The 11368-nt window shown below is 43.5% G+C and overlaps 1 protein-coding gene across 1 annotated transcript; it reads left to right on the top strand.

Moving 5' to 3' along the window:
* Positions 1–636: 636 nt before the first annotated feature.
* Positions 637–8986, top strand: LOC140897675 (uncharacterized). The gene is made up of 2 exons (XM_073310592.1): positions 637–1244; positions 1618–8986. Exons 1-2 carry the CDS (start codon positions 780–782, stop codon positions 1807–1809), a joined length of 657 nt encoding a protein of 218 aa, XP_073166693.1. The 5' UTR covers positions 637–779; the 3' UTR covers positions 1810–8986.
* Positions 8987–11368: the final 2382 nt, after the last annotated feature.

Raw genomic sequence — 11368 nt, 5'->3', positions numbered from 1 at the left:
TTGTTTGTCACAGCTGATAAGCAGGTTAGTGAGATTCACACTGTGACTAGGCAGCATCCCCGTGCATGTGCTGCTATAAAAACTGGCTTCGTTCAAACCTAAACCCAAGTTGTCAATACAGCCTGCTAACAGAACAGCCTCCTGGGGATGTGGAGAGAGGGAAAGCATGATGGATTGAAGCAAGTTGATCTGAAATCAAATGCTGGTCTTCATTATGGAATCATAATGCTGCTGGTCTTCATTATGGAATCAAGAGATGGTTCATTTCAGCTTCGAATTCTCAACTTTTCAAGATGTTTCCAACTTGATTTTTCTCCTGCTGCACTTAAATAGTCAACTATTTGGAGGGACTTATCTGTGCAGATCTCCTGTAAATGTAAAGGACAGCTTGGGGTTGGGTTTGTGTTGTAGCCCAGCTTCGATGTGATAGCTGAGCAGCGGGGACAGCAGAGCAGCTCACAGCAGGAGTTTGCCTGGGACTGGTAAGTATCCGAGTCTGTGTTTGTTTGCTTGCTGAGGAAGTATCCGAGCGTGTGTTTGCTGGGGGGGCAGTGTGAGAGCCTGAGTGAGTGTCTGATTGGCTGCTAGCCTGCAGGGGGCGGGCAGTAGGGTGTCTGTTTGTTTGCGACAGGGAAGCCTGGCTGTTTAAAAATAGCCAGAGCAGCGGGGACAGCAGAGCAGCTCACAGCAGGAGTTTGCCTGGGAGTTCGCCTGGAGGGAGCCCAGTGAGGCTTACGTCTTGCAAACTGCTCTGAGGAAGCTTGTAGTAGGAAGGTGATATGGAAGGGGGGGGTTCAGCTGTTGTGACCTGCACTGGATGTGCCATGTTTGTCTTTCTTCCACAGGACAGAAACGACTTTGTCTGTACAAAGTGCAAGCTGGTCTCCATATTGGAAGAGAAGATTGAAGGTCTGGAGCAACAGATAACAACCCTGCGTTGCATACGGGAAACTGAGGATTTCCTGGACGAAACTCAGGATAGGCTTCTAGGGGCACAAAGCTCTACAGATATAGAGCAGGTTGCACAGAGGAGCCAAGAGGCCAGTGAAGAAGCTTGGCAACATGTGACCTCCAGAAGAGGTAAGCGGAATGTCCGGGTTCCAGTAACACAGACACAGGTAACTAACCGCTTTCATGTTCTCTCCACAGGTATCGTTGCGGAGAGTGGACCAGATGATATGTCTGGGGCGAGAAAGCAGAAGGAGACTCCGCTGGTTGGAAGGCATGAGATGCGCTGTCCTGAGGTTGGGGGTTCTCCCCTCACAGACATTCCTGCCTGTGCTTCCTCCCGGTATCCCGCTTTCCCACTTACCTCAGGGCTTTGGTCTCCTTCCCCCGGTGAACCTAGTTTAAAGCCCTCCTCACTAGGTTAGCCAGCCTGCTGGCAAAGATGCTCTTCCCTCTCTTTGTAAGATGGAGCCCGTCTCTGCCCAGCACTCCTCCTTCATGGAACACCATCCCATGGTCAAAGAAACCAAAGCCTTCTCTCCGACACCACCTACGTAGCCATTCGTTGACTTCCACGATTCGACGCTCCCTACCTAGGCCTTTTCCTTCCACGGGGAGGATGGACGAGAACACCACTTGTACCTCCAACTCCTTTATTCTTCTTCCTAGAGCCACATAGTCTGCAGTGATCCGCTCAAGGTCATTCTTGGCAGTATCATTGGTGCCCACGTGAAGAAGCAGGAAGGGGTAGCGATCCAAGGGCTTGATGAGTCTCGGCAGTCTCTCCGTCACATCACGAATCTTAGCCCCTGGCAAGCAGCAGACTTCTCGGTTTTCCCGGTCAGGGCGGCAGATAGATGACTCAGTCCCCCAGAGGAGAGAGTCCCCGACCACCACCACCCGCCTTCTCCTCTTGGGGGTGGAGGTCGAGGTTAGTAACATTGGCTCATCACATCTTTCCAACCACTAGCTCAATACATAGAGATACATAGACCCCCTGCAGAAGGGCACACGCAGGGGCACTGCTTTGTGAAACAGGTTTTACACGTTTCACCTGATAACTCTATTAGCAGCCATGAGGGGAGAAAGAGGAGGAAGATGTTCAAGTTCTTGATCCCTCTTGGAGAGCCTGCTAAGAGTGCTGATGTGGGTCAGGCAGTGAAACCAGAGATCCTGGAAAAGGAAAGTTTAAAAAGATGCTCAGTGGAAGGAAATCTTGCAGCAAGAAAATGGGCTAAAGATGAAAGACCCAGAGATACAAGGAGACCAATGGGACCATTACTCTGGCCATGAGAACAAAAATAGGGCCTGATCAGGGGCTGGAAAACTTCCCTTCTTGTGCAGATCTCCCTTTACACTGTGAAGACGGTGTTAAGCCACTTCCATGGCACTGTATTCTCCTCCTCATCCACCCACCCACTCCCTCGTCCCATAAAGAGAGCCCTTCATAAGGCTGTGTGTGCACACTATGGGCAGCAGGAGAATGTGGCAGAAATTGGGGGAAGGGCAGAGATTACTCATTGTCCTCGACTCTGCAGAGAAAATGGGCAAATGTTGATATAGCCTTAGCCTGCATTAACATTTATGGGTTTTTCCCCTTTTCCATCCACTACTCTGGCTCCAGTGAATGGTATAGAGAGGATGCTGAGAAAACTCTATACACCACATGCTTCCCAAGGTATTCCAAAGGGCATGTGTCATTACTGAAGTCTGAAGTAGCTTGGGTTTAACATCATAAAATCCCTGCACCGCAGAGAGTGGCAGTTGCCCTTGGTAATGAAGGGTTAATGTGCGGCACGTCTTGCTTCAAGCCAGTGGAACTACCGTAACGCGGTGAATTATGTCCAAATAACACAGACGGTCTCAGATTAGGAATCCCTCTCCTGTCCCCAAGCATCTTTGTCTCCTTTCTAATTTCTAGAGAACCAGAATTTCAGGTTTGCTGGAAATGTTATGATTTCTAAATTTGTTTTTGTTCCACTTTGGAATGAAAAGCAAAGAATTTCTTAATTTCCTGCACAACAACATTTTTGAAAATTTTGTTTTGAATCCATTGCAACGTTTCATTTGGAGAAAATCAAAAATTTCATTCAGATTTTGACTTTTTTAATAGTATAAAATTTCAAAAATTTCAAACCGAACTGAAATGAAAAATGTAAATGTTCCATTCCGAAAATATCAAAACAGAACTTTCTGACCTTACCTAAATGCCCTTTTTGACAAAATAATGGTTTCAAAATGAAATTTTATTGGAACGGACACCTTCCAACCAGAAGTTTCTATTTTGACAAATGAGCATTCTCCAACAGAAAAATGTTCCTCTGGCAAATTTTCAACCAGCTCTACTAATTTTCTTAATCTTTGAAGCTGACATTATTATTTCCATGGCATCTAGAGGACTCCCAGAGGATCAGGGCCCCATTATGCTAGGTACTGTACAAAAACGGAGTGCAGCTCTTGCCCCTAAATACTTACAGTCTAATTAAAACAAGACAGGCAGGTGTAACCAAGAGTTGTAAGGAGTGGGACAAATGTAACCATAGTAAGGGTGAGTTTCCATGGGGCAGTTACATGCACAGCCAAATGGCTTTGAGATGACTACATTTTTAAATCATTTATCATAGAAATGAGATACAGATCAGAAATCTCTGTTGGCAAAAGTATGGTGAAAGTATATAAAAGTATAGTGAGAGATAGACCCTATCTTGTCTTCTAAACTTGCCATCTAAATAGACAAGTCAGACAAAGGGTGGGAAGGGAAAAGGGGCAACAGGCAGAGCTGGAAATAGAATCCAGGTTCTGTGAATCCCATTCCAATGCCCCATCCATTAAACTACACTGTTCTGCAACACTTGTTGGCTTACTTGGAAATAAGGGGTTTTATTCTCCGATGTGATATGTTGCATTGACTTGGTTACTCAGATTTCATAGCCAGTAGTCATCTTGGATGAAATTTCACTACAATGTCTCAACTTATCTCTGCCAGGCTGAACATTCTGGCTGCACTCTATAAAACTGTAACACATACAGTACAGTAGGTCAATGATTGCAATTGTGAAATTGTTGTTAACTTTCCCAACTGAAGGTTATCAGCTCTGACAGCATGAGCTGATGTCCGGTGAACCATAAACCTTATTCTGAGAGTATTTATCAGTTGGCTGACTTATCTGCCAAGGCAATTCACAAGCAGTTTGTGAGGAAGAAATAAGACAGCAGTACTGAGGGGGAGACATGAAACTTTAGAGCAATAAAAGAGGTATTAGACAATGCCAGCTCATCAGAACAGGCTATGAAATAGGCCATAAAAGAGGTGAAAACAATATGAGAGGCTTCATAATGGAAATAACTACAGTATCAGGCAGATATTGTAGGCTCCCAAATCTGTCAGTTTCAAAGCACTTCTCATCCAAAGATCTCCAAGAAGTCTCACAACATGACTGCGAGGTAGATCAGAAGCATTATCTCATTGTACAGATAAGCAAACTAAGCTATAGAGAAGTAAGTGACTTTCTTGGGATCACAGCAAGCCAGCATCAGATTCTTCAAGAGTTCCAGCTGTCTTCTCCTTGCTCGAGAACCTACACTAAGTAAGTGTGTGTAAGTTAGATCCAGCAGTTTTTTTACCAAGGTCCTGGTAAGTAACTGTGGTACTAAATATCATAGTTGATTATGAATCAGACATGCCTTTTCTTGGTTATACAGGTGCCTGGTATACTTGGTAGCCTATATTTAATAAAACGGAAGGAAGAGGAGGCACTGCTCAGCAGGATAACAGACATGCCAAACCCGCAAAACAAATAAAACCCAACAACGCAGAAATTGGGCTTGTTTTTGGCTTAATTGGCTTGTTGCTAGTTGCTTGTTGGCTTGTTTGTTGGCTTGTAGCTTGTTTGGCTTGTAGCTTGTTGCTTCTTTTTTTTTTGATCAGCTCCCAGCAAGCAGGGGCAAGGTGGGGGGCAAGCAGGGGCAAGGCGGGGGAGAGAGTCAAGGGTGCGCAGCGGGCCCACCACAGTCCCAGACTGCACGCCGGGGGGATCGAGCCATAGAGTGTTGGGGTTCTTAGGGACTGGCTTGTTTTGTCCTTGTTTTGAAATGGGATTAGCTTGATTTTTGGATTATTGTGAAAGTCCAGGTGCTTATTTACCGCGTGAAAGTTGGCAACTGTGTAGGATAACACAGTTTCTAATGTTTCACCAACAAACCTGCACAAAATACTCTTTAGTAGTCAGCATGTACTGTTCTTATCTTATCTCAGTGTTCCTGGGCAAAGCCATTTTAAGAGTTTAGGGGATAATATTTCGGGGAATGTCCCAATACTCCAAAGGGAAAAAACAAGAAATTGTTCTTGTGTTACCACGACTATTAAATGTCCCGGGAAGAAAGAGTGCTGAACTGAATCCCCACCAGTACTTGCTATTGAAGTAGAACATTAATTCCTTCGCTCTTGTATAGTGCCTTCCAGCTGAGAGGCCAAAGGGTTTGGGAACCCCTACTTTTGTCTCGCAATACTGTCTGTGAGGTAAGTAAAGGTAATTGCCTGCATTCCACAGCATATTTTGATTGCAAGCTCATCATATCAGGGACTATATTCTTCTTTTGTGTCTTGTAGAGCACAGAGTCCACTGTCAGTCCTTAAAAAAATAAAAATATAGATGAAGAAATGAGTAGAGCTGGCTGGAAGAAATGTTTTGTTGGAATTTGCCAGTTTATCAAAATTGAACTGTATCATAGGAATGGCTTGATTATGACTGTGATGGGTTCCCCCTTTAGCCTGGGTCCCAGTTCAGTCTTTGTTCCTTAGGTGTTTCCACGAGTCTTCTTGGGTGGGGAGTCAGTGAAGAACCACAGTGTTGTCACTCACCTGGCTTATATAGCTTTTTGCATGTGGCAGGAACCCTTTGTTTCAAAGCTTGGCTCCCACTCCAGTCAGTGGAAAAATATTGACATCCCAAGATGGAGTCCAGCACCAGGTGAACTGGTTGTCCCGAAGTCACGAGGTGATGCTCTGGAACTACTCCATATGAAGCCAGTCAGGACTCTGGGGGAGCATGGCTCCTCTCCGTGAGCATACTGTCTCCAGGGCATGAAGCTTACACAGCTTCAACCTTCCTGGGGCTGACCTCGGAGCATTCAGCATCCCTTTCCACACCAGCAAGTCCACACAGGCAGGGCTCCTGGGGAAGCCAGAGGGCCCTGCACCCCAATTCCGTAGTCAGATGTGACTCTCAGCCAGCCAGTAAAACAGAAGGTTTATTAGACGACAGGAACATGGTCTAAAACACAGCTTGTAGGTACAGAGAACAGGCCCCCATCTGGGCCTCCCTTCATTTCCCCAGCCAGCTCCAAACTGAAACTCTCCAGGCCCTCCTCTGGCCTTTGTCTCTTTTCCGAGCCAGGAGGCCACCTGATCTCTTTGTTCTCCAACACCTTCGATTGGCACCTTTGTAGAGGAGGGGCCCAGGCCATCAGTTGCCAGGAGACAGACTGTCGGCCATTCTCTGTACAGACACCATCACACTGGCCCTCTAGGGCTCTGCAACAATCACACACTCTTATCCCACCACCTAGACACTTAAGAAATGCATTGGGGAAACTGAGGCACCCACCCAGTATTCAGAGAAAATATTAAGAACAGTCCCACTTCATCACACTGGTCACATGTCTCTGTAATGTCACAGCAGCCATTACTCTGAGGCTGTCCTCAGGAAGGCTCCCAAGATGGGCGATAAGCTTCTCCTATGGTCTATTGTTCTCTCTAAGGGCTCATTAACTTGAATGGGCCCTTCCCAGCCAGCCATCTAGACTGAGAGCCTTTTGCCTAGTGGGCGTTTTCCAGGAATAGCTACACGTGAAATAGATACATAGTCAATATTCATAACTTTGGATACAAAAATGATACAGGCATACAAATAGAATAATCATAATCAGCAAATCGTAACCTTTCCAACGACCTCTCTCATGCCTTACCTTGCATAAAATACATCAGAATTATGGCATAACACATCATAATATCATTGTGAAGAATATGGAGTGCAGTGTCACAGTGACCCCCTTCTGCTGGACCACTGGCAGATTTCAAAACTGGTTTCCTGCCAGCTTGCCCACCTGGCTGCTCAGCAGCCTGCTAAGCACAGACCATAGAGCTTGGGAGCTGGCACTCCCAGGGCATCCTGCCTCCCTTTCAGCCCTCCATGAGGGCTACCGAGGACCCAGGTTTCCAGGTTCCCCGGATCCCTGGCAGCCTGCCATGGAACCTGGGACCCTGGAAGCTCTGGCAGCTGTGGACTGAAATTGACATAATTCCTGTCAGTTTCACCAACCACCATTGAATACCATCAGCAAAACTGACTAGAACCATGTTAACTTGAGAGATTCAATGAGTTGCCCAAAGTCAAATAGTGAAGAGCCGAGGACCTTGCTTTTATTACTCTGGGATTAAAAATTCCCGGTCATACGGAGCTGTAGTTCTGCACAAGATGTTTGCATCCCTTACAAATATTATTTGTTTTCACTTTGAATTGAAATATGAATCAAAACTACATTCTCTCCCTTGTCAAGCATTTCTCTCCTGCTGTAGGTGAGACAGTTTTAAAATCTGCTGTATATTTTCTGCAGGTATTTCTGTAGCAGTGTCCCTCTAGCTTTCATAATGTATTTGCTGAAAGTAGCATTTGAATTAGTGATGTGTCACCTGTCAATGCCTTTGCAAGAGTCATATCCTGCCAAAAAAAAAGTCATAACCAAACTGTCTATAAAATGCTTATGAGAACAGGGCAAGATAAAATCTACCTTAGGAGAAGAATCTATTCTTCTCCTATATAATATGAGAACAGGTCTTTGCTGGTCCAGGACTCATTCAAACAAGTTCTCTTGCTCCTGCTTAATCAGTTATGTCTTTAGCAATATGGTACAGGAAAAATTGGAAAAGAAATAAACAAGACCAGGCTATCTACATAGCAAGCATTATAAGGGATAAACCAGTAGCATACAGTATGTATAGAAAGTATAAAATAATCTGATGGTTATGCATTAGTTTCCTTTATATTAATGATTTGGTTCTACACTAAAGCTGATTGGGAATTTTCTGTCAAAATGTTTTTCAAGTGTAAATGTGATTTCCAAAATAATGAAATTTTCCATGGGGAAAATGTTGATTGTTGCTGATTTTTTTTCTAGTTTCTATCATGAAAATCAAAATAAAAATGTTTCTTTTTAGGGTGGTTCAACATTAATCTTCGCAGATACCTCATGCCCACTTTTGAATTGGGCTCCCTGGCCAGAATACAACTCCCATGGCGCAGTCTAGTTACGTAACTCCTGTGGTGCAATCTGGTTATGTAACTCCCATGATGCACTGCAACAGCTCAGCCAAAGGGAGAGATCACTGTGCATCATGGACAATGTAGTCAAGCCAGGGAGACTGGCCCATAAAGGAGAATGGGAACATAGGGCATCTGAACCACAATTCCTTTAGGCACTGCTGAAATAGTAGCAGTGAGGGCAGAATTTAAACTCTGCTGTTTAGATGTGAAATACGGGTCCATAACATAGAATATATGACTGAAATGTGGCACCGTGACTCTGATCTTCCTGGGAAAGTTGTTCTGAAAAACTACAAAACTTCCATGTGCTTGTCCAAAACCAAAAAACACACCATCCACACACTAAGTTCCCTCTCATAAAGCAAATGGCAAAGTAGCAAGGTTTGCTAGCTTTAAAAAAAATACAATCAGTCATTCTGGAAAAATGTGTGATTTAAAAATGTAGCTGAAATCGAGACAATATCACAAGGGATGGCAGATCGACTCTACTGATGACTAGGTATTAAATATTAACTGTTTTCATAAGACAGGTGGAATTACAAAAGACTTGCCAAACTAGAAATAGCCCAAAATGACTGATTGCATCAAGACATTAAACATCCCCAGGCAAAGCAAACGAGGTACTAGGAAAGGTCAATGATATTCCCTCATAGGGTTTAGTTATTATGATTTGCTATTGAGCTGGTGGTTGAAAAATATTTTTTCAGTATTCATACTTGAAGGTCTTGGTCTGCATTAAACAAAGAGACTTTGAAACATAATTCTCCATAACTGTTGTTTCTGAATTTTAATAGATTTTCAGTATGTTGATTGCAGCATGTTCACACTGTGTGTAGGGGTGGGTGGGTGGGTGTGCACAGCATATAGATCAAGGGTAAAATTTTCAAGAGCACTTAAGTGGCTTCTGAGTCTAACTCCTGTTGATTAAGAGACTTAAGTGCTTTTGAAAATTTTTCCCAAAGAGAATGTTATATGAACCAGAACATGAGATCAGAACACTCTTCCACCTCAGAAGTCTGGATCCAAAGTCAGATCCAAATTTCGATGCTTGCCCATCTCTGACTGTTGTTAAGGCACTACATATTGGCCATTAGCGTTCAGACCTTACTCCCTGCTATAACCTTACTTGATGTAAATTGATGTAGCCCAATGAAGCCATGTGGATTTACACCAGCTGAGGATCCAGCCTTGTCTGGTTATCTAGAGTGCATAAATATAACATGTATTGGGCCAGATTTCAAAGCGGACTATGACCCCTTTGTGCCACTCAGGTGACATAAAAGGGCCCTAACACAGAGGAACACCAGGCTGGTGCATCTGCAGGGCCTTGTGCCTTTGCCCTCCCGGTCAGATGTATGGCAGAGTTCTGCTCTGCTATAAATATCCCCCACCAACATAGGGTCCACTGAGGATCAGAAGCCAGGATACAACTCAAAACTGCCTGGCAGACTTAGGAACAAGCTCCCTGAAGTATAACAGATGCATACAAATACATGGTACATATGTGTGCACATGTACAAATCTGCAGAGTTGGATACATGCACATATATGTATATAATCGTAGATACCCGTATATTTGTAGATATATATAATTTAATAGGTTTCATACACATACTGCAGATAAAAATAATTTCAGCACACAACTATTTTGTTCCATACATAGGAATGCTTTATTATTTTTTTATCATACAGACAGTGGAAAGAGGTGTCTAAACTCTGTTAACCTCTTGAAGTCCTGGTCCCTAACTTAAGAGGCAAAATACCTTTCCTGCCTATAAATATGTATAGAGACAATGTGAGGAGGGGGTTCTGTCTGGTTAAAGACATTTCTTTGTCTGTTGTTTTTGCTGAAAATTCCTCTTTTCTCAGTATGTGTAATTACCAGCATGATATATTTTTGACGCAGAAGAATTGGTCTTGTGATTATTATTGCCCAGAACTGACATAAGGGCTTCTCTCAGATGTTCTTAATTGTTGCTCTTATAAGAACAACAGTGGCTTCCATCCCAAATGACCACCGACTAAATTACAAACTAACTTACAAATCGTGTTTCCTACCGCTGATGCCAAGGCAGCTCTTGGATGAAATGCAGCAGCTGGTCTTTAATAGCACGCAGCAACATAATTCAGAGGTGGAGGAAGTGAAGAGCAATGCCATGTCCAATTAAAAATTCAAGAAAGGTCTAATTACCCAAGGTAGAATTAGATCAGGACACCAATATTACAATCCAGGCCCTTCCAAAAAGTGCCATGGAACCTCAACTCTCTAGCTCTGTGCTGTGGCTTTGGTCCTGTACTGACTTAAAGGTAAGACTGCCACCTAGTGAAACACAACACTTCCAGCAGCACCCATTAGTTCCTTAGAAGTCTCCCATAAAAATAGTGAGCCAGCTTGTCTGCTTTGCTTGTAAAATCTGATGGGACTATAGCACCACGTAGGTAAGCTACATATGATCAATTTCTATTTTCCTGTCTACTGTTTTTCTTAAGCGTCTATAATCGCGCCCATGCTCTTTGCTTACTTACATTTTATTAAGAGATAAACAGAACTGCTGGCAGCACAACTTATTTGCTTTCGTGAGCATTAAGAGATGGTGATCGAATGCAGCTGAGCTGAGATCGGTTATGAGTTACAGTACAGCTATGCAGTGTTATCTTAATACTAAAGATGCAGACCAAATTCTATCATGGCTTGTTAAACAAGTAAGTGGTCCAGATAAGATAAACGCCTGCCTCTATTATTCTTAAAAAAAGAAAATACAAAAATTGTTCAGTAGAATTTTCTCTGGCGACTCATTTCACAGAAATTGTATTTTAGCTGTAACTGATAAAAACAATAGCAGCAAGTATCCTACATTGAATCTTCTTGGTTCCAGTAAAGTCACTACTGCTTCTAATGCACTGATACAAGGGTTATCGTTCATGACGTCTGCTGGTGACTTGGGCTGTATTGAATGTTTTCTGCAATCAACTGGGCAACAAAAGCAGCAGGAGTTCAACCAAAGCTCAGGTACCATGTTTGAAGGACAGTGATGTGCTATTAACTCAAAATCGAGAATGAACACTGGTTGCTGTATATTGCCATTCAAATGAGAAGA

The sequence above is a fragment of the Lepidochelys kempii genome, chromosome 14 (assembly GCF_965140265.1).
Source record: "Lepidochelys kempii isolate rLepKem1 chromosome 14, rLepKem1.hap2, whole genome shotgun sequence".
NCBI lineage: Eukaryota > Metazoa > Chordata > Testudines > Cheloniidae > Lepidochelys > Lepidochelys kempii.
The sequence above is the reverse complement of the archived record's forward strand: the minus strand, read 5'-3'. Positions and strand labels throughout refer to the sequence as shown.